General features: G+C 34.0%; 4 protein-coding genes across 10 annotated transcripts; 1 reads left to right on the top strand and 3 right to left on the bottom strand.

Moving 5' to 3' along the window:
- Positions 1-800: 800 nt before the first annotated feature.
- RABA5A (RAB GTPase homolog A5A) lies at positions 801-6,704 on the bottom strand. Of its 6 annotated transcripts, none has more exons than XM_088122122.1 (5): positions 6,360-6,704; positions 6,117-6,170; positions 2,439-2,579; positions 1,883-2,327; positions 801-1,407 (listed from the first exon to the last, which is right to left on the bottom strand). In XM_088122122.1, the coding sequence occupies exons 4-5, from the start codon at positions 2,220-2,222 to the stop codon at positions 1,070-1,072; spliced, it is 678 nt and encodes a 225-aa protein (XP_087978248.1). In that variant the 5' UTR covers positions 2,223-2,327; positions 2,439-2,579; positions 6,117-6,170; positions 6,360-6,704; the 3' UTR covers positions 801-1,069. The 6 variants fall into 6 exon arrangements, with proteins under 6 accessions (XP_087978248.1, XP_087978250.1, XP_022142493.1 ...); XM_088122124.1 differs by having other exon boundaries at positions 2,470-2,579; XM_022286801.2 differs by lacking the exon at positions 6,117-6,170 and adding an exon at positions 5,771-5,827.
- LOC111012598 (Pentatricopeptide repeat (PPR) superfamily protein) lies at positions 3,311-5,764 on the bottom strand. Its single transcript, XM_022286799.2, has one exon. The coding sequence runs from the start codon at positions 5,577-5,579 to the stop codon at positions 3,381-3,383; it is 2,199 nt and encodes a 732-aa protein (XP_022142491.1). The 5' UTR covers positions 5,580-5,764; the 3' UTR covers positions 3,311-3,380.
- Positions 6,705-9,306: 2,602 nt separating the features above from the next.
- On the bottom strand, positions 9,307-13,786 carry LOC111012638 (RNA-binding (RRM/RBD/RNP motifs) family protein). Of its 2 annotated transcripts, none has more exons than XM_022286863.2 (4): positions 13,477-13,786; positions 12,725-13,038; positions 10,497-11,703; positions 9,307-9,865 (listed from the first exon to the last, which is right to left on the bottom strand). In XM_022286863.2, exons 2-4 carry the CDS (start codon positions 12,938-12,940, stop codon positions 9,852-9,854), a joined length of 1,437 nt encoding a protein of 478 aa, XP_022142555.1. In that variant the 5' UTR covers positions 12,941-13,038; positions 13,477-13,786; the 3' UTR covers positions 9,307-9,851. The 2 variants fall into 2 exon arrangements, with proteins under 2 accessions (XP_022142555.1, XP_022142553.1); XM_022286861.2 differs by having other exon boundaries at positions 12,725-12,947; positions 13,477-13,785.
- Positions 13,787-18,475: 4,689 nt separating this feature from the next.
- Positions 18,476-21,891, top strand: LOC111012527 (thymidine kinase a). The gene is made up of 4 exons (XM_022286688.2): positions 18,476-19,155; positions 20,667-20,811; positions 20,984-21,105; positions 21,246-21,891. The coding sequence occupies exons 1-4, from the start codon at positions 18,806-18,808 to the stop codon at positions 21,505-21,507; spliced, it is 879 nt and encodes a 292-aa protein (XP_022142380.1). The 5' UTR covers positions 18,476-18,805; the 3' UTR covers positions 21,508-21,891.
- The last annotated feature ends 1,600 nt before the right edge of the window (positions 21,892-23,491 follow it).

Below are 23,491 nucleotides of genomic sequence, written 5' to 3'. Positions count from 1 at the left end.
CTCACTATCTTTTGGTTGGAGATATATATCAATTACTTCGCTTTGATAAATTAAAATGAATTTATAACTTGTACTTGGTAAGTAAAATTATATATGCTCATCTTCCCTTGTACTTGGTTGCAAGGGAAAAACGTAGTTCATAATCCTAGTCCATTCTACAATTTTGAGCAAAACATATCAACTAATCTTTTTATTCCAATTAGTAGGAGGGATTGTCGAACTAAGAAATCGATTCATTTAGCTACTGACTTGATAGCTCAAATTGAGTCAATTCTGATTCTTCTTTCGTTATCGTATTCAATCGTTCCCGACTCTCGTACCTTCGACCTCTTTTTCAGTAACAAAAAGGGAAAGAGGGACCAAACTATTAGAATATTAGTAAATGCACCTCAACAATATAAGAAGGAAGAAGTCTTTTCTTGCTAGTTAACGTCCCCCTACCTCTAAACAAAAAAGTTCTAAAAGTTTTTCAAAAAAAGAAGCTTTGCTCTTGCTACTAATAATAATGAAGAAGAAGCTTCTTTCTTCTTCCAATATTGCAAAAAAAAAAATGGAGATTCAAAGCTTTTTTGTAAGAGGTTTGCAAGTTTGGAACCCTATACAATAAGAAGCTGATGTGCAATGGCTCTCTCTTGTAGGGGCTCACTTCTTCTGGTGGAGCAGACAAAGTTTCATAATAATGAACTTAGTAACATGAATTATCACATAACATAAAGTACAAATAATAAAGTTGTAGATGAAACAGAGAAAAGCTTAGCCGCATATGGTTGTTCCTCAGGTAAGGAATCAGTAAGCAGAAATTGGAACAAGGTAAACAATATTACTTAGAAAAAATTAAACCCTTTCAGGCCACATTTACATTTTTCAATTCCCCTATGTTACTTTAATCCATGAACACATGAAATCAATGTTACCCAGCATGGTAGAAAAATAAGATAAAAAAGAAGATTCACCAGCTAAAGAAATTCAACCAAATGGAGAAGAAGATACATTGTGGAAGATGAGTAGCAAATGCTGCTAATATAATGAGCAGAATAAATGAAAGAACAGATTCGAATTTGTAAAGTTACTAAGATGAGCAGCATCCAGCTTTCTTGGGCTCTTCTTCACTTACTATGTCCTCTCCCTGTATAACTACAGTAGTCTTTCCATCCTCCATCCAGCTCACATCCTGCTTTTTGAGTTCTTGAGATATCATAACTTTTCGGCTCAATATGTTGTAGATCTCTTTCACTACTGTCTGAAACGCATTCGTCACGTTAGAGGAATCGAGGGCTGAGGTTTCGATAAAAAACAGACCTTGAGCTTCTGCCAAAGCCTTCCCTTCAGATGTAGGTACTTCTCTAGCATCCTTGAGATCAGACTTGTTGCCAACCAGAATGGTTACTACGTTCATGTCAGAATGAGCTGTTCAATAAAAGATTATCCAATCAGGTTATAAAGGCAAAGAAAACTCCCCGACATCAATCGAACTCTCTGACAATATAATAACCATGCAACTTCTCACAGTGATAGTTAATAATTCTCATTTCGTTTTGTTTTACATTTCCACATTCAGATGCAGCTCTTGTTCACTTGTTCAGTTAAACTCTTTTTTATAAAGGATATTCTTCCATTTCAAAATCTTTAAATCCTCTTCTACCACTTGGGCAGAAAGTTGAACGCTACTTCTAAGTTCTTTCCACACAAAATACTGCTCAGATGTTTTTTTGTTCACAGTCGGGATATCTTAATTTAAAGTAAACTGACAACTGAAGAAATCTAATAATGAGAAGTAACCAGTCAATAGCATTAATTAGAAACGCATAAAACGGCATAATAAGGGGTAAGAAAAAGAGATTTTATTTTCAGTAACAAAAGATAGCATGTTTATAATACTCACTGTGAAGTTCATTTAGCCATCTCCCAATGCTGTCAAATGTCTGACGCCGACTAATGTCATACACCAGAAGAGCTCCAACGGCTCCTCTGTAATACGCAGACGTAACAGCCCTGAATCGCTCTTGACCAGCTGTATCCCATATTTGAGCTTTGATTTCCTTTCCATTTATTTCTATCTTTTGGGTTTGGAACTCCACTCCAATGGTTGACTTTGAATTAGGGTAGAATTCATCTCTAGCAAATCTAGCGAGCAAATTTGATTTTCCCACGGCTGAATCACCAATTAAAACAATCTTGAAAAGATAATCCTCAGTTTTTTCCTCCTCAGAACAAAAAGCCATCGCCCAAGCTTTACAGAACTCTATAGAACCATAATAGTTTCAAAATACCTTCTGAACTCTGGATCCTTCAGAAAGTCAAATTCCACCTAAGGATGCAATTCTTCCCTACTCGCAATCAAAGAAATAGAATTCAAGAATATAAGAGACACAAGAAAACTTGAAAGGAAGGAAAGGTATACTTATACAATATGCTAGAGGCATTATGTGAGTACTTACTTGATGGAGTAAGGAAAGAATCTGAGAGTACCTATATGCTGAAGCTAATAGCTGGTGAAGAGAAAAGGAAACAAAAAGGGCAATAGAATATTATCTTGTGTCTCCGCCTTAGCTTCAACGGATCAAGAACCCAGCCTCAGCCTGGCCATTCCAAGAACCAAAAATAATGTACGAAGAAATTTATGAAAAAAGAATTTATAGTTAACCAAAATTCTAAAAACAATACAGAGGAAATTATTCTGATGGTTGCTGCTATTTATTCCAGAAGCTAGAGTGTAGAGAGAGCATACAAACACAGTAAAACGTTGCAACATTTTAACGGAAGCAAATTACAACTCTGTGCATTCTATATCACCCACATCACTTAAGTTCTCAGAGGTCATCCTTCTAAAAGAAAAAGATATTATGGTCTTATGTTATAAGAGCTTCTTCATTTTGGCGCTTTGGTGGAGAAGAAAAAGGAAAAATCTATGTCGTAAAATTTTCCATAGATTATGAGGTAATACTACCACACTATGTTGCTCTTGATGCAAATTCCACCATCCATTTTTGTGATTACAGCATATCTAATCTTGGGGCAAATTAGAAGACCTTTTTGTCCACCTCCTCTCATTTTTGTAACTTTTTCATTATCTTAAAGAATAGCTTCTCTGGTTTCTTGCATAAAAACTATATTTCAAAAAAATTGTCAGCCTCATAATTTTGTTCTAAGGGTGCTAGCAATTCGCTAATTTACTTGCAATCCCAAAATTTCTTCTTAATGTGTGCTTAACAATGAAAAACTGAAGTGTCCCAAGAGAGATTTTTTAGTTGTAAATATTGACAAAATTAGAATGCTTAAAAATGGAACAGGAGAAACAAAAATCACCATATTAACATCAAACACGTCAACTGGTATCATAATAACATCAAACACAAAAATGTATTTACAAGTACATTTTATCACCATAAATCATCTAACATAAAAAACAAATTCTCCATGTCACCTTGCTTTACCAAAGTATTGACCAGCACATTCCAAGTCACTTTACTAGGTACAAAACCACTCTCTACACCTCTATAAAAAAATAAACAAGCGTCATTCACCATTCCTTCTCTACAATGCCAACTGATAAAAGTGTTATAGGTAAAAGCATCAGGGCGAACACCTTCAACTTGTAATCTATCAAATAGATTAAAGGCTTCCTCAATACGTCCAAGCTTGCAAAGTCCATTTAAAACACTATTATAAGTGACTATATCGGGCACAAAACCTCGATTAATCACATCTCTAAGAAACTCAAATGCATTATCCACTTTTCCAACTTTACACAGCCCATTGATCAAAATATTACATGATATAGTATCAGTGCCAAGTCCATCCATTGTCATTTGCTCAAACAATCCCAATCCTTTTTCAACATTCCCAACCTTGCAAAATGCTTTTATCAGTCCGTTGTAAGAAATCTTATCAAGGGTGCATCCTCTGAACAGCATATCATTAACAAGTGAGAGGGCATTTTGGAATGCACCTCTTCTCAAAAGCGCATGAATCAGTGTATTGTAAGTTACATTGTTGGCAACTACGCCATCTGATAACATATTATGAAACAACCTGAAGGCTTCATCAATCTTATCAACCTTGCACAACCCATAGATTAGAGAATTATATGTAAATAAGTCAGGCTTGCACCCTTTTGTGGACATTTCACTAAACAAATTTAAAGCAACGTGAACCTTCTCGTTCCTACATAGTGCGGACATCAAGCAATTGTATATAACTGTGTTTATACTCAACCCCTTTGTTGACATCTCATGTAACACAAGACCAGCTTCTTCGAGAAGCCCTTCTTTACAAAGCCCATCAACCAATATTGCATATGTGATCACATTGGGCTTGCAACCCCTCCTAGACATCTCATTGACCAAATCACGAGCAAAACCAAGACTCCCCTCTTTACAAAGACCATGCATCAATATATTGTATGTAAAAACATCAGGGTCAAAACCAAAATTTATCATAGTCTCATTAAGAAAACTTTGAGCTTCCTTCAGTTGTCCACTCATAACATACCCATTGATTAAAATATTGAAGATCACATTATTTGGACAAGGGATTTTGTCCAATAATGCTCTTGCTTCATTGAGTTTTCCAATCCTACATAGTCCATGCAACAGAACACCATAAGTCATGTTATCTGGCTTAAAACCTCGCAGAAGCATTCGATCAACCAATTTGGCTGCATCATGAATTTTATTTACCCTGCAGAGGCCATGAATAACATCATTGAAGGTTTGAACATCAGGCATGCATCCCATCACAAACATCTCTTCCAAAAGCTTTAAGGCTTCACTTACTTGGTTACTTTTTGATAGTGCATGTATTAAAGTCTGATAAACTATAGAATTAGGTACACATCCATGCCTTGTCATGTCTCTAAGGAGTGAGCACGCAGAGTCAACCTCATTAACCATACAAAACGCTTTCATCACAATGCCAAAAGTAAAAACAGTGGGAGGGATACCCTTACTCAACATGTCATAGAAAACATTTGTAGCAACTCTTGGGCAATTACCGGTCACAAGTATTTCCAAAACTACATCATAAGATTGGAAAGTTGGTTCACATGAATAGACAGCCCTCATATCTAAGAGCAATCTAATTGTTTGTCCAGGTTGGCCGGCTTTCCCATAATGTTTCATAATTATCATGAAAATGGACTCTCGAAAAACAATCCCTTCTTCTTTCATCTGCATTAACAGTTTATCTATAACCTTGAACTCCCCAATTGTCCCGAGCTTACTTATTAACACATAGTATACGTCAAATGTATGGCAATATCCCTTCTGGGCACCCACCCGTTCAAATATTTCCAACAATGTGGGTACATCAAGTGGAAGCTCAAGCAATTTACAAAGTTGAACTGGGGTAATTAGAATGCGAGACTTTCTAAGTTTTGTGAGATCAAAAGGTTCAAGTAAACTCTCCCATTCAGCTTCAGGCTCTGACTCAATATTCTTCTTGGTTGAACCACTACCATCTCCAATATTCCCAGCTAAGAAGCTAGCTTTGCAAGAGTTCTCAATGTGAATAATAATCTTAAGCTCCAATGAACTAAGATTTTTGGTTTGCTTGACAATTTTTCCAAAAGAATTAAACATTAATATCAGATTTTCCAGGTGGTTGACTTCAAATTAGGGTACAAAAGTCTCTAGCATATCTTGCAAGAAATTTTGGTTTTACCACAGCTAAATCACCGACTAAAACAGTCTTGAAAAGATAATCCTCAATTACTAAAGGCCATCGTCCAAGCATCACAGAACTCTATAGAACCATACTAGCTTAAAAATACCTTCTGAAATTTGGATCCTTCAGGAAGTCAAATTCCACCTAAGGGTGCAACTCTTCCCTATTCACAATGAAGAAATAGAATTCAAAAATATATGAGACACAGGAAACAAAGATAAAGAAAAGTCCTGAGACTGGCACCGAAACTCATAAATCATAATAACCTTAGACCAGAACAACACAATAAAGAAGAGTCCACACCCAAAATCAAACACAAATGCAAAGGAGATCAATTACATTTCCATAAATCAAACAGCCCATAGAAATAGTCAATCTTTCCAAATATCAACAAAAAATCACTCGTCAACGAAAGAATAAAAAATCAAAAGGACGTGAAACTTCAATCTTACTAGTTCGAGGAGGGCAGGGGCAAGAGGGGTGGTAGATTTGGTGGCGTTGATGGTCTGAGAGAATGCGAGGTGAGTGAGAAGGGTGGTTAATGGTAATGGCTGACTTTTTTTTTTCTTGATTTTAAATACAAAATTCTAGTGAGCATGTGGGGGCAGCGACTGAATGCTGAAAGCGAAAAAAAAAACTGCAAGAACTTGGAGCTTAAGAATGGATTAAAACGAAGAGAAAAATGGAGAAAATACCTTGAAGTGAGAGCTAGGGTTGCAGATTACGGAGACGAAGCAACTCCGTCAACGCTCATCAGTTCTTCAGATAATGGCGATGGCAATAGCAATGAGCAGTGATGTGAATCGTGATTTGTTCGAAACGGAAAAATGAAGAAACGGAAGCAGAACCAGCAAATCTGAAGAAAGGGCTTCAAGCTTGGAATTTGGGAGATCGAAAAGATTGGATTGTAAGAATTACGATCGGAAGTGAGATTCTAGGCTGGGCTAACATGATCATGGCCCAAAAACAACCCATTTATTTCCTTTTTTCCCCTTTTTCATAGGAATTTGCAAAAAGTAGCCACCAATTTTCGATTTCAATACATCCCTGGTCAGTTTATCGCTCTACATAAGAAACTTCCTTAAATTGCAACAATATTTTTCTATGCTAGAAATTAAATTGTGGCAAATTTTAGACTATAAAAACTAAATTGTTTAATGAACTACATTATTTAACATATGAGAATTTAGAGAATAATTGGTTAATAAAAATATTTTTTAGCATAAATTTTTTTATAATTCTACAAGTAATTTTTATATTTTATTTTCAATTAAACAATTATTTTATATTTTGTAAGGAAAATATACTTTTACAAGGACAGATCTACAGTATGCTCAAAGGCTCGAGTCCCCTGAACTTTGAATTGTATATAATTAATACATAAAAGTATAGAACTTACCCTTGGGATAGTGGCGAGCGCACACCTTAGCCCTTAACGTGCACACAATGACTCAAATTGCTTCATGATTTTGAGATTGGCAATGCCCTGTTTGTAAATATGCTCGGTAAATTTGGTCTCGAACATTACCATTGTAATCAACAATTCTAATTTTATATCCAGATCATGATGGTATTATTTTAAATTTAGTTATGCAAAATATCTTCTATTATCATAAGATATGACTTCACCAATTTTTTTTTATAGCACCTCTCCATTTATATTTCAAATTAAATCTTATAAAAAGCTAGAATATAAAATATAAAATAAGAATGATAATAATTATATGTATAAAATCAATTGAAACATGATAATTTTATATTATAGTCCAAGTTTTTTTCGATTATTATATTTAAAATAACCTTAAATAGTCAAATTCAAGATATATATATAATGTAAAGTTCACAAAAATGTACCTTAAACAATTAATCTCCAGATTGTCAACTTCTTTAGACCAATTGAATCTCGAAAATGATGATTTCTTTCTCGAAGTCAATTTTATGTTTATCAAACATTCCTATCACTCGCCTCATATATCATAGAGAAATACCAAGTAGACAAAATACTTGATGGCCAAGTAGTGCAGAAAATTAGAAATACATACACATAACATGATCATAGTATCATAAATTATGAGGGACAATGAGAATTTGTCAACATGATAGATACAGACTTAATTTCAGTTGAATAATTAATTCACCTTGGAATGTGATTATTAGTGTGGTGATTATATTAGACAAATTTTACCTATAGTCTAACCTCAACCAATACACCACATTTGATGAAGAGGTTTTTGATCAAGTGAATTATAATACAATGATTAGCTACTTTTTGAAAATTATATTTGTTGACGATATACACCTGTCGAGAGACACGTTAAGCCTATATGACTTGTTAAGAAGAGAGCGTCAAGCACACCAGATCAAGGCTGAGCACACCGGATGGGGAGTGCCGAGCGCATCGTATGAAGGTACAAATATGGTTAACGAACGTAACACTCAAGACCCGCGACGCACCTGACGATGTGTCAAGTGGTTGTCTTTGAGGGTGATGCACACCACTCTGAAAAGTCGGAGGGAAAGCATAATATCGGGTCCCCACATCTCTCCTCTCTCTCCCCATATAAAAACAACACTTAGAACTCTAATCAAGGTATGCAAAATTTGAATGTTGGTGTGAAATCTCTACTTACGAATATCTTAGTGTTCCATACTCATTCGCTCTAAGTACTAACTTAGGTATTAGAGTGCATTTGGAAGAGCAATACATCGGTGTTAAATTTCTATATGCAGGTAAAGCTTGGGTTAAGAGATAAAGGCACGAGTGGCACTTACACAGTACTTGTCCAGAAACCAACATCAGCAATATTCGTTATCATACATTTATGCACGATGTCTTAATGAATAAATGCAACAATAATATGTAATGCAATGTGAAATACGTAGGAATTTAAAAATTAATCCAGACACATCATAGTATTATTAAGAATGAGCTAAGTATAACATAAACATAACCGATCTAATTCAAAAATATTGTAAGGGTCGAGTTATTTATCTTGGTAATGTACTCAAAGATATTACTTAAATCAATATATTGGGTACAGGAGTTTGAATTTTCGATAGATGTCATTTACCTCTAAGTTAAATTTTTATTGGCTTGGGTCCCTATTCTGGACCTATTTAAATTTCTGTAAATTTATAAATTTTACCTTGACATAACATAGTTACTAAATTTTTTGAGTAGGCAGAGAATATCATTATGCAATGAATTTTGACTAGAAAAAAAATTTTCTATTTCAGTTTTCAAATCATTTTATAAATAAACATTTGTTAAATTAGAAAAGGAATTTTTAATATCACCAAAAAGTAAATATCATTGCCTTGTAAAGTATCTCTCCTTATAGTAGTAGTCATTCAGCAAAAGAAAATTCACAAAAACAAGAAAGTATATTACAAGACAGTAAAGATTGAAACTTTGAGCTTATACAACCAACAATACACAGTTTTAGTTTTTGAAAAAATGGAGTGGAGAGCTGAAAAGTCATTTTCTCCTGATTCGAACCTATAATCTGTAATCCGTAAGATAAGAAAAGACACTAATGTCTGATCGAGCAACTCAAGTCGGTGTTATAAAGACAGCGAGCGAGCGATTTTGAACTTATAATAAAAGTTTAGCTCAAAAGGAGCTAAATTTACAACATAGAATTAGCAAGCTGGATAGTATCACACCACTAAATCAACCTCAGTTTCATACAATCAGATTGGGAAGTAAAAATAAAAACCCAGAATGGCTAATGATAAAAGGTGAAACAACAAGAAAACCTGATGAGTAGTAACTAGCATCTTTCCCGGAAAAGCGAACCCGAAAAAAGAAAAAAAAAAAAAAAGAAGAAAGATGTTGATTTGTTCGTGTGACATCGTTTCTCGGAGTAACGTATTATGCAACAGTTCTGCATATATATACCTTACCCACAATCCAATTATACATATCAATCAAATTACAAGAAATAAAGAAAGAAAGAAGAAGAAAGACCTATATTTTCAAGCTCAATCCTGACCAAGAGAAAACCCTCTGGAACCTGCTTCTTTATGGGACAGTTTGTCAAAACAGAAAACAAATTAGCTCTGACAGTATCAAATGGGGAGTGTATCACAATGACGAAAATTATACGAAAATCGCAGTCCACCTGCTTTACCGAATATGCATCACCTACTATAAATTTTTTGACATCTGTTGTATCATCTTCTTCCTAGGCAGCAATTCCTGAATCAAACATTTAACCACAAAACAAGAAGATCAGCCCATTTTCCTAGTCTTAAAAGCTATGTTTCTTTAAGTGAGATTATAAAAGTAATGACATCCTTTTGAAGTTCATAAATTTTGATTATTTCATGTTTGATTAAACTAGTCAGCATCCATAGCTCGCATTGAAAAGATTAGGGACTGTTTTCGAGTGGTTTCTATGCTTTTGTTTCCCTAACAATGTGATCAAATAGGTGGGACAATTTAAAACTAACATGGGGTAGAAATCATTGTTTACAGGTCCATAAAAACAGATCACCCATAAGAAGAAACTAATGGAAAATAAGAAATGTTTTTCAGAATAGCTCTAAGTAGGCTCTCTCAACTTTGGAAGGTGCATGAGAACATCATATAGTGGTTTTAAACATATTTTAACTCCTTACAAGATTGTAAAAAATTTCAGGTAAAACTACTAAAAAATGAAAAGGGCAGGCAGCTTTTATGCAGTTTAACAATCCAAACTTGGCATAAGTTTTTGTGAGGCCTTTAGTGTTACAAGCTTGAAGATCTAAAGCTTCGAGAGATGTGTAAAGTAAGACAGTCGAAAATATGCAAAAATATACAAAGTTTTCTCGAGAGTAGAAGAACTCACCTCTATTAGATTGTCTATTAGAAACACCATATCCAACAGTATAACCAGCAGAGTTTCTACTAATAACATCTGAAGCTGCATTGCCGAGGCCAAAGCCAATTGAGGAAGAATCCTCAAGCTCTGTTGGCAATGACTGCCAACTGGAATGGCCATAGAATGAGTTTCCTTCATCATTATTCCCATGAACCTCATCATAAATATTTGGTGCAGAGTACAAAGATGCTGAGGAAACATTAGTTCCAATGCTTCTAGCATAACCTACTGTTGTGCCTGATGTAAAGCTGGCATCTCCGTTTCCGAAATCGAGATTAGCAGTATTGAATGGAGAACCAGCATTTTCCCCATGACCGAGACTTGCAGAAGCACCCCAAAGCCCTCCGATACTGTTCAAGGAATTAGTTCCTGTATGCACACCACCAGAGCCGGGAAAAGTCCTCAAGTGTGAGGAGTTTGCACCAGCAGAGTTACCGACGTTCCCCCACAGATTCTGAACCGATGAGCTTAAAATAGAACCATTCCCTCCACTGCCTCCACCATATAGCATCGGGTTTGGGCTACCATACCTATTTAAATTTACACCATACGAGGGGCTCATTACTCGTCCATAGCTGAGATTAGAGTTACCATTCGGACCTGCCCCGTAGTTTGGGCTCAACCCTGTGTCAAGATTTAGTCCTATTCCATAACCAGGACTTATTGGAGAAAGCCCACCACGACCAACTGAAATGGGACTAAATCTACCATCAGATCTCAGTCCATATCCTCCAACTGAGGCTGGATTGTATCCTTGATTATAGCCATTTAAATAGCTACCAACTCTACCAAAACCATAAGGGTAACCGCCTAATTGATTTCGGTTGGGCACTGGTGATGATTCCTTTGGAACAGCTCTCTTAACCTCAACCATTTTACCATTGAGTTCATGGAAAGTTTTGTACAACACTTTCTCCACTGATTCCTCTGACTCATAAGTGATAAATCCAAAACCTCTTGGTCTCTGAGTATTATGGTCATACATCACCACGACATCTGTGATTGTTCCAAACTGATCGAAGTACTTCTTAAAGTCACTCTCCGTGACGGTGGATGCCAAACCTCCTACAAATATCTTCTTTGTGCGAGTAGGGCCGGGTGATCCGAGGATACCAGTATTGTTTCGGCTCAAAATGTTTTGATCGTCTCGAGGAACAGCCTTCTTTGCTTCAACCTAAACAAAAAAGGATAACCAAACATGAACATGGTAACCAACACAAATGGAAGTCTAGAAGCAACGAAACATATCATTCTAATACAAGTTATGATCATCACAAAAATATCACCTAATTTTTGTGCATCCACGAACTCTCTAAGACATCAAGTCTTCTAATTTTCGCATATCCCGGTTTCACATCGAGAACTAGTAAGGAAAATTATGACAGACTTCTTTCTATTTGAAAGTCCGCATATTCCTTACAAGGCTCCTCTCATGGTAATGATTAGATTTATAAATGTTTGTACATATAGGACACAGCTCAAAAGATGTAGGTGTAACTGTAAGACAACATCATAATTGCTTGCAGACAATCAATACAACCAAAAAAAAAAAAAATTTGCCTCCAACTATGAAAATGAAGCCAACCACTCACTTCAATTAACAATTAGGGTAGCTTTAGGATCTCTCAACCTCTATCTTAAAAGATTCAAACTTCCTAATGAAGCTCAGGAGCAAATTCTTAAATGATCTTTTTCCCCCTTAAATGATGCAAACAGATTTCTCATAATTGCTTATTCTCAAACTAATTCCAGAAGTAGTCTTAAACCTTTTCTTATACAAATAAATGTTTTACCGCCAAGATGCTAATCACATTTTCTAGAACATGTATAAAGCATTTGATTCTCAAGAACGATCGATATTCCGAGCAACAGCATTGCCATTGTGCTTCAAGAAAAACATGAAACAGAATTTGTCCTAATAAAATGCGAACAACCAAATCTTCCATCTATGTTCTGAAGGAAAATTGCAAGTTTTCCAAAACAAAACAGCTTCAAAATACAAATGCTGAAGAATCCTAAAAATTTTGAATCAAGATGGACCACAGGATAATCTGGAAAATCTTGATCCCTCTATGAAGCATATTTATACACAAAATCAAATCAGAACACATCTTCAACAAGTCATGAGAGACCATCTAAAGGTTCCAATACAGGTAAAAAATCAATGAGAACCAAGAAGAACACACAAAACTTACAGTTCTTCCATCAATTACATGCTTTTCCAATACAACTCTCGCTGCAATGACAGGATCAGCAAAGACGACGAAACCGAAGCCACGGGCACGGCCGGTGGTCCGATCCCTCATGATCATCACCTCCACCACTTCTCCAAAGCTCTGAAAATACTCCCTAAGACGATCTTCATCTGTGTCCCACGAAATACCACCAATAAAAAGCTTGCCAGGATCCATGCCCACTCTACAAATCCATTCCAACCAATCCCATCAATATCATTCAACAAGAAGAACCACGTAGCCGATCAATCCACGTTGAAGAAAAAAACAGAAAGCTACACAAAACCGATATGTATTTCGATGAAACAGCTTCTCAAATGTTTTAGAAGGGGAATAGAATTGAACAAACGATTAAAAAGAAGCCTTCATTTGAGAAACATCACAATGCGAGCTAAATTAGACAGATGTATCAATAACCAATTCATCATAATACAAAATGCTCTTATCGTTAGATACAAAAATGATTGCTATCAGATTCGATCTCAGAGAATCGGACCATTCACCGATCAGAAAAAATCGATCGATCTACAACCCAGGAATCCTCAAAAGCCAGAGGCAAAAAGGAAACGACCCAAAACAAAAAAAAAAAAAGAGGCTAAAATTGCCAACAAATGAAGTTTTGATTCAAGACCCAGAAAACTATTCGAGTAAAAGATTAATAAAACAAATGATTTGCAGAACAAAAATAAAAGAAAGAGGAAAAAAAAACTTACCAAATGAAAACGACCCACTTGGGAACTCTAGAATCTAAGATCTAAGAGAAGGCATAATAAGAAGAGAGGGCGAGAGGCCCTCCTTTTTTCCTATCTCTTTCCTTGTTCCAGTTACTGTTTTCGTTTTTGTTCCAGATAAATATGTAATACAAAAAACGAAAGAAAGCCTATATATGAAACAGAGAAGAGGCAGATATTTGTGTAAGAAAAAGGAATGTGCATCTGGAATGGGCGCAATATTTGCACAAAATATATATAAATATATATATATAATAATATATGTATAGGTTGAGAGAGAAAGAAAAGAAAAGAAAGACTTGGCTGTCTTCCGCGCAAGAAAGTTACGAAGAGAGACGATGGAATCATGGAAGATGGGTAAATCGCTAGCTAGGCCAAAGTTTTTTAACTTCCAATTTGTAAAAAGTTGCCATTTTTGTCCAATTTTTTCTTTTGGGTCAGTGAAATCTTCTCTCTTTTTCTTTTTTTCTTTTTCTGGGTATTTAAGATTGTTACTATTTTATAAGAAAAAGGACAAATTTTTACACAAAATTCACAACCCCATTAAGCTTAATTGAAGAGGCAAAGACAAGAACAACTTCCCACATTTTGTAAGAGAAAAAAAAATGTTCCACAATTGTAAGTGTCTGAGTCAATTTTTCTTTTTTATTATTATTCAAAATGGATGTGAGAAAGATTCAGAGATGTCTGCAACAATTATTGATTTTCTCCATGGAACTAGTCAATGAGAATTACCACAAAATGCAAAGGTAAAAAAAAAAATCTAACTTTTACCGTCACTATTTAACTCCCAATTCTACTGATTTGAGTAATGAAATTGATCTCTTGTTCCCTTTTCCACAGTAATTTTTTCCAAAAAAGGAAAAAAATTTCACCACCCACTTCCAAATTACTTCCTGTGGAGGCAAGGAATGAGCCAATTTTAAGCTAAACTAACTTGTTTACATCATTCTTGAATTATTTTAAATAAAAAAAAAAACTTTTAAAAAATAGGAAAAAATAGGTGAATTTCATTGATAATGGCTCCTAAAATACAGAGTGGTAAATAGAATGATTAATTAATGAAATAAATAAATGAATGGATGACTTTTGAGTATAAAAATAGAGAAAGGAAAAAGAAAAGGTGGGGCAGATGTGTGAAAGACAGAAGGGATTGCTTGTGGTTCCACACATTCTAGGGAATTTCACAATACACATGTATCTCCCTATTCACTTTATTATAAAAACTTGTATTAATTCTAATTTTACACTCATAATCCTCCATTTTTCATCATTTTCTTGGAAACCAAACAACAACAAAATTCATTTTTTATGACCTAGTTAATGGGAGTTTTGTCTAATGCTCAACTCAAATTTGCATGAAATTAAGATAAGTTTGGGTTAAAATACGTATTTTCGCTCAAAATTGTGACTTCGAATTTCCACACCCACATGTTGTATTTAAAAAAACATGGATTTCAATTGTATTTTGGTTTTTGAATATATTGGTGGATATTTAAATTTTGAATATATATATTTTAATCAGTTGAATGTTAACTTGGACAAAAAGAAACAGAGTGACTCGACAAATCTTTTCTACCAATAACCTAATAACCTCAGACCAATCAATCGAATATTGATTAATACGTAATCGATCGACCAGGCTGGCCCGAACTTTTATATTCATCTTGTTTTACTTCTTAAACTTTTTTTTAGTACAACATCTGGGGTGGGTGATTAAACTTACAACCTCTTAGTTTGAGATATATGTCAGTTACCGTTGAGTTTGCTTTGACTGCTTCTTAAACTTTTAAAGATTGCATTTTTATCACCTCTTTGAATTCTTATTGTTAGAATCCATATAAAATGAATTAAATTTACCCAACTCATGAGCTTAAACTTTTGAATTGAGTGGTAGTTTGTTCAGATGGTATCAGAGCGGGAGAGGTATCGAAAATGTAAAAATCGATGTGACGATCGCATCAGCTTTCTCATGATGTCACATTCAATTTTTGTTATCGATAGAAAAAAAATTAAAAGTATAAGAACTAAATCGTTAACCACAATAAATTATTAGTCGAGCAGATGATTATTTACCCTAACATAATAATTATTTAATAGTGTGTTATAAAGGAGGGTGGATCACCAACTTGCCATGGTCCAAATGAATCCAAAAGAATAGCAACCAACCACACACAACAATCTTCAATATTACAGAAAGAACTTGAGAGAGTGGAATTTAATAAATAAACAAAACCTACTAATCCCAACCATTCTTTCTTTTTCCTTTTTCTTAAATCTCTTTTTTTTCCCTATTATATTCTACAAGTTCAAATTAAAAATAAAAGAAAAAAAGTGTTCTATCATATTGGAGTACTGTTTTTACTTTTTCTTAAAGTTGACTCTTGATGCTACTGGTGACTGGTCCTTCATCACTTACCAGTGGTAAAAAAAAAAAAAGTGAAAATGAAACTTGAACTGTATGATATTTCTATGGTAGGGATAGGGATAGGGAAACGGAAATTTTCAATTTTATGTTTTATGTATGGATTGATTTATTTATTTTTCTAGGATTACGAGTGGTTTGTTGTCAAATTGAACATAGTTTAGCGGTAATTGACATAATTTTCATGAAAATGAAAACTAACTCTAGAAAATTGAGGCTAAATTACAAAAAAAATATTTATAAATCTTTTGGTTCAAAAAATGCTTCAACCATTTTAAAACTTTCAATACTATCTTTGACATTTCTTTCCAAAAAGACTAGCTCTTCGACTAAATATCTACTAATATTTCGAATGAAAATTTGATAGGATAGAATCTAGAACGGTGTGACGGTAATGTGGAGGACTTGTAGGATTGTCTACCCAATATGTAGTAAAATTCTTCCTCCGCTGTCAATAGAGTTTACTTCTCCATTGTCTACCCAATTTTACCTTAATCCCTCTTTTAAAAACAATAACTTGTTATGCATTTCCTTTTCTTTCATACTAAATCCAAGCAAATTATTCCCATATTAAATTGCTATGTCATTATACAAAATATTAACCCATGTTTGCTCAAAAGATATTTTTGAAACGTTTATGAGAGGTCAACGATAATGTTGAAACTTTTGAACTACTAGAGTTATAATTTTGAAACAAGGGACAAAGTTGAAGGGGTAACTTTCGTAATTTAGCTGGAAATTTATATGGTATGGTTAGAATAACTTTTAACACAAAAGTCCTTTTTTCCTAGTGCCAATTGGTTTTGGATTTTGATTATTGAATAATGGAATTGCTTTATAGTGGGTGTGGGCATGTTAAATTTTCTATAAATATATAAAAGAAGAGTAGATGATAATTAGGGTTTCATCACATGCAACCCAATAATGTAGGAAGAAATCCTAAATTAAAAAAAAAAAAGAAGAAGAAAAAAAAGGACTATATGCCCCTTCATGCTTATCATTGGAGGGGTTTTTTTTCTATAATTATTTTTTTAAAAAGTTGAAATGCTAATAACATGTATTTCAAAAAATTTAATAAAATAAAAATGTATATATCAACTAAATATTAGTAATATGGACCTAATATTAATATTAATAATTTTTAATATATTTAAAATTAGTGAAATGTTTTTTTTTATTAATTTAAGTATTTATAATATTTTTTTAACATTACTTTTCGATATCAACATTGATATTTAAAACTTTAGCTGGACACAAATTATGGAATTTGGAGTGATTTTTTCAAGGTTAAAAGTTTACTTTTTTTTTTTAATTTCAGCTTTTATTTTAGTTTATGCTTTTGAAAGTTTTTATTACCATATTCATATTTTGAAGTTAGTGAGGTAAAATAAAAATAGAAGTTATTTCTTATTTCACTTTAAATTATTTATACAATTCAATGTGATGGGTTGAATTAACTTATTTTAATGTGTTATTTCAATTAAAATAATACTTTGAACTCGGATTCAATCTTATAATTTTCATCTTACCATTTACATCTCATAAAAACAAAATTTTACATCTTGTTACATTAAATTTTTGTTATCTCTTTGTAGTAGTTAAAGACATTTGTAGGTTAACATTGCTAAAACATAATTGATTTAATAATTAAAATATTTAGATGAGTTTTCATAAAATATTTATGAATTTGAATATTTCAATAGACTTTCTCATGATATTAAAATTAAGAACTATGTATCATTGTTATTGTTTATAATATTTTGGTCAAAACTTTTCTTTATAATGATTTAATTTTTTTAGTGAACAAGGGATAAGATTTGATTGTCCATCCAAACAGCTCAACGAGTTAAGATATTTATGTCCGATCAAATGGTCATGAGTTCTAATTTCTACCTCATGTGTCGTACCAAAAAAATGATTTGACTTGACCAACTAAAAAAAATTAAACTACATCTCTATGAAATTAATAATAATAATAATAAACTGATAAAGTTGACATTTATAACATAAACATATTTGGTTAAATTAAAATTTAGTCACTGTAGTTTTAGATTTGTGTATAATTCGCAAGGTTTAATTTCATGTTTAATAGATTTTGTACTTTAAAAAATATATAATAAATTTTTAATTTTGTGGTTAATAATAATAAATCTATAAACTTTCAATGCTATGCCTAATAATTAAACATCTATTTAATTATTTTTAGATCTATTAGACATAAAATTGAAATTTGATATCATTATAATTTTATGTTTAATAGATTCGCCAATTAAAAAAAAAATCCAATAGGTTTACGCTTCACATACAATTATAAAGTTCTGTAAGTTTTATATATATATATATATATATATATATATATATATATTTTAATTCAACAACCAATGAAGTGGAAATTTGAACCTCCCATTTTGATCCAACAAACTTATTTCACACAAAATGGATACGAAACTATTTAATTTATGAAAACTCCAATTTCTTTAGAGCCAGAGATAGCCATAAAAAGGACTTCGTTTCTGCCTCTAAGTTAAAGGAATGTTCCCCAAACCTCCTAGCTTCGAAAATTCAGCTGAAGCCGTTGAATCTCTTCCGATGATCAATAAAACACCGTACCTATAATAGAGTAAGTAATTCATCCACATTAGGTTTGGAGTAGCAAATTTTAAATCAATTAAACACAAACTAGAAGTTTGTGAAGTGAAATGAGTAATTTAACCAACAGAGTTTGGGGAAAGACAAAGCCGAAGTCGCCCCTTCTCTCTGTACCATCGTCATCTCCACTTTCCCTCCAAATCAAAAACCCTCGCAACAATTTACAGAGATTCCTCAACCCTTCTGCAAAACCCCATTAAAACCCTCATCAAAAAAGCTCAAAGCTCAAAGCTCACCATGTCAATGTCAACTATTTCCAGGATGAAACCCTTCGTATCTTCTTCCTCCTCTTTCTCAACCCTTTTCCCCGGTATCCCCATTACCACTCCTCCGCCCTTCTTTTCTCTGCTTTCTAAACCCACCCATTGCAGGCCTATTTTCTCCCAACCCGTCAATTTTTTCACTTTCAAAACACCCACAATTTCGCTGCCCATAAACGGGGTTTTCTCAACCCAGAATCGGACCGGGCCAATCGGAGCTTCTTCGTCACCCCCCTCCGGCGAGGTCCACGTAATAGTCGGGCCCATGTTCGCCGGGAAAACCACCACTCTTCTTCGCCGGATTCAGTCCGAGAGCAGTGATGGCAGGTACTTCATACTTTGCCCTTTTTGTTTCTTTGGTGTTTATGGCTTCAAACTGATAGTTTAAGCATATAGGTTATGAAATGGTACATTTGATTGTTTAATTTGAAAAGTAGACGTGTGCATATTGGTGATAAATGAGGTTTTGAGCTGCTATGATTTGGGCTTTGGCTATTTAATTCCTAGCCTCTAAATGCTATATGAGTTAAACGAGTGAATTGGCAAGCTGTAGTAGCAGAATTCTTTGGAGAAAATGCTCTAGGAAGGTGCACAAAAATGATGCATTAGAGATCTTTTTTGGCCTTTACTCCTTGTTATGTAGAGGAAGGAAGTAGACACATGAATTATGGTCCTCTCTGGAGGAACTCTGTTAGAAGGGTGAGAATCCCTGCACACTATGGCTGCTGTGGGATTTGTCCACTGCCAATTAGATTCAGAGCGGAACACGAGATGCTCGACAGTACCGTTAGTCATACTACGTTCCACAAATAGGATGTTGGCTGAAGAGCCTTGCAAAAGAAAAAAAAGCCTTTATTTGGACTTTTGCTCACGAAGGAATGGAGGCTCATTGGAAGTTTAAGAAGAGATTCCCTAACTTCTATGACGGCGACGTTATGAGCATTCAGATTATGTTTCTGTTTCTCGTCTTTTCCTCCGTCCATGATGGTGTTTTTAATAGAGTTAACACATTCCTATGATTTTCCTTGGTCTATGTTCGAGTCGATTCCATCTCTTGGTTCAAGCTCTCGTTGTTCATCCTTTCAAATAGAGCTGAGATCTCGTTGTCTAATCTTGTAAGGACTATAATATAACTGGAGAGTTTTAAAATACAGACCCAAATGTTTATTCCGATATGTTTTTTTGAAACCTCCTCTTGAAGTGTCATATACAAAACCTTCATGGTTTGACCTAATGACCGATCAATAGGAACCAAGGTAAATAGTAAGGGGCTTATAGAGAATGAGTTCCAACCACAGTGACCATCTACTTGAGATTTAATATTCTATGAGTCTTTTTAGCCATCAAATGTAGTAAGGTCAGACGGTTGTTCCGTGAAATTAGTCTAGGTGCGTGCAAACTAATCCAGACACTCACGGATATGAAAAAAAGAATTTGTCATATACAAAACCTCTTGTAATTTAGTAACAACTCCCCCTTTCTGATTTTCATTACTTGAAAGTATTGGGCATTCTCCCCTTTAGCCCTGTAAAAATGATGTGTCTTTATTCTGTTTAATGAATAGTATCTTTGTATACAAAAGTTTGCTCTTCTCTCTGTATTCTCAAGGTCTTGATAGTGCCATTCCTCCTGAAGGTTTAAGGTCTGTATACTTGTGATTGCATATAAATATATCTTTTGGAAATTTTAGAACCTCAACCTAGTGATTACTTGGATGGTATGTATACTCTAATGTATCTTGATTGGTGTACAACTAGAAGAAGTTTTTTTTGTACAATTCATGAAAGATACTATTTTTTTCTTTTCATGTCTGTTTTTTTTTTCTCTCTCTTTCACAGAAGTGTAGCTATAATTAAGTCGAATAAGGACACAAGATACGGATTGGATTCGATTGTCACGCATGATGGCATGAAACTGCCTTGCTGGGCATTACCAAACTTGTCATCTTTCAAACAAAAATTTGGGCAAGGTGCTTATGACAAGGTACCATTATCCCCCTTTATTTGTTATGTCAATGTACTTAAATTGTTCGGATCATGGATAAACGTTTCATCAATTATGAAGTCTTCTGAGTTTTCGGTAACCATCGTAATCGAACTGCCTAGTTTTCCTGGTTGGCAAAATGGTTAATTTACTTGTGTTATTCACATAACAGCTAGACGTGATCGGTATTGATGAAGCTCAATTCTTTGACGATCTTTACGATTTCTGTCGGGAAGCTGCTGATATTGATGGCAAAACAATTATAGTTTCTGGGCTGGATGGGGATTACTTGAGGTAGTCTAATTCAATAATTTCTATGCTTTTCTTACAAAGACATTCGTTAGAACTTCAGATTTATTTAAAATTTAATACCTATCAGTAAGTTAGTTAAAGTTTTCTATTGGGGTTTCGTTTATCCAATAAAAACTGCACAGGAGGAGCTTCGGTTCGGTTCTCGACATAATTCCACTAGCTGATTCTGTAACAAAACTAACTGCTCGATGCGAGATCTGTGGGAATCGAGCTTTCTTTACCTTAAGGAAGACAGAAGAAAAAGAGACTGAGCTGATCGGTGGTGCAGATGTGTACATGCCTGTGTGTCGACGACATTACGTCAGCGGGCAAGTAGCGATCGAGGCAGCAAGAACTGTGATTGAATCACACCAGGACAAGGTTGAGTGTGGGAATCCAGCATAGATGTTTTTAGTAGTAGAGTAGAAATCACATACATACCAACGTGCCCGGTAACGAATGGCGAAAAGAGATCGTTGTCGTGACGGTGACAACGGTTAAGTTAACCGGGTAATCGGGCGATTTTGGAGAGCGAGGGAATTACTGTAAGCATAATGCTAGGATTAAGGATATTTAACTAGAGATTTGGAGGCAGAATGAAGAAGTTAAGTTGGTTGGGTTGGGTGAATGTAACCAACCAATAAAATTGAAAACTCAATTCATTATTGGGAGACAAAGACATCTTCAAGTGGCAGCTGTCGATTGTATGTCAAGAATTATCTCACCAACTGCTCTTCAATTTAATTGTAATTTCCATTGTTATATTTATATAATAACTACTTTTCATAATTTGAGAAGGGAAAAGTTGTTCATAATTGAATAATGCTCCATGGTATCTTTTTAAAATTATTAAATAAAATACACGATAAATGACACATTGATATTTTATAAATTTATTCAAGTTTAACGTTCATCTTACCATTTCTCAAAAAAGAAAAAAAATCCAATTTTATCCCATTGAAATTTTAAGATAAAAATTAACCTAATCTACTAGGTCTGTGAGTAAAAATCATAACTAAAACTTCTCTTAATCTGTCTCTGGTAATTTTTTTGTCAACCTGAACATAATTCAACGGGTTAAAGGTACCTATGTCTGATATGAGTTCGAATCTCTAACCCTACGTGGTCATTTTCCTTATTTTGTATGCATACAATTTCTTTAACCACACATTTTCTCTTGCTAACTTCTCTTTTTAACACATTCTCTCTCGACAATCCTTCTTTACACATTATGTCTCACTAACTCCTTTCTCACACGAACTTGCTCTTGCTAATTCCTATTTATACAACTCGTGCTCAATAATCTCTCTACACATGATATCTCAATAACTTCGTTCTAACTATTCTATATACACTTTGTCCCACTCACCCATGTTCAAGTTATCTCTCACTAACTTCTTTCTTAATATTTTTTTCAATGAGAAACTAACCTTTCATTAAGAAACAGGAAGAAAATACAAGAGCATACAAAAGGTCAACCCCTCAAAACAAATCCTGACTAATCAACAAACTCCAATCCAAAAGAATAAGACCAAACTGATAATTACAAAATAGTTCAGAAACCGAGGACCAAACTCGTAAAGAGGTATTAAACTTAATAACCTTCTACCTACTTTCTAAATAATCTCTCCACCCACATACTTTTTCTCACAAATGTTTCCCTAACCCACTCTACCGACACGCTTCTCTCACTAAAATTTTTCTCGACATGCAATATCTCATTACTGTCTTCCTAACTAAGAACTGTCCATACAATACACAAATACACACTCTTCCTCTTACAAATCACATAAATATTTTTTACTTAGATACATCAAAATAGGATTATGTTTCACACAAACAAAAATACTCTATAGTTACTCTTAGCAATATATGTATTGAAACAAAGGTTTGTTACATTCAACAACATTCTCAATGCATCATACATAAACATACAATATCCTACGACCCAGATGTTTGTTCTAATATTTGTAAAGATAACAAGGTAATGCAATAATATGATTAAGAAATATTATTTTAGAAATATGATATTAAAAGAACCAGAAATAATGCATCCACGAGATTGACAGTTCTGAATGGCAAAGTAAAACTTTCAGAACATCAAGAATCATTTCCAAGTTATATTTCATATCATATTAAAGAAAATGCTTGAACCTTTCATTCTCTTGAAAGAAAAAGCCATAGAACCAAACCAGCAAGAAAGAAAGCAACAAGAAAATGTTGAGCAAAATTTTTCTAAAATTGTCAGAGGAATTGAAAAACCACAAACAAAAATAAACAATTGTAATGCTGCAGATGGCAGATGAAAATATATCTCAGAATCATCACCAGATTGCCAGCCAAATAATTGTGTTAACAACAGAAAAACTATCAAAAAACCATCTGATAT

Source organism: Momordica charantia (genome assembly GCF_013281855.1).
Source record: "Momordica charantia cultivar OHB3-1 chromosome 3 unlocalized genomic scaffold, Mcharantia_2.0 BLBB01000003.1, whole genome shotgun sequence".
In the NCBI taxonomy this organism is placed as follows: domain Eukaryota; kingdom Viridiplantae; phylum Streptophyta; class Magnoliopsida; order Cucurbitales; family Cucurbitaceae; genus Momordica; species Momordica charantia.
The sequence above is the reverse complement of the archived record's forward strand: the minus strand, read 5'-3'. Positions and strand labels throughout refer to the sequence as shown.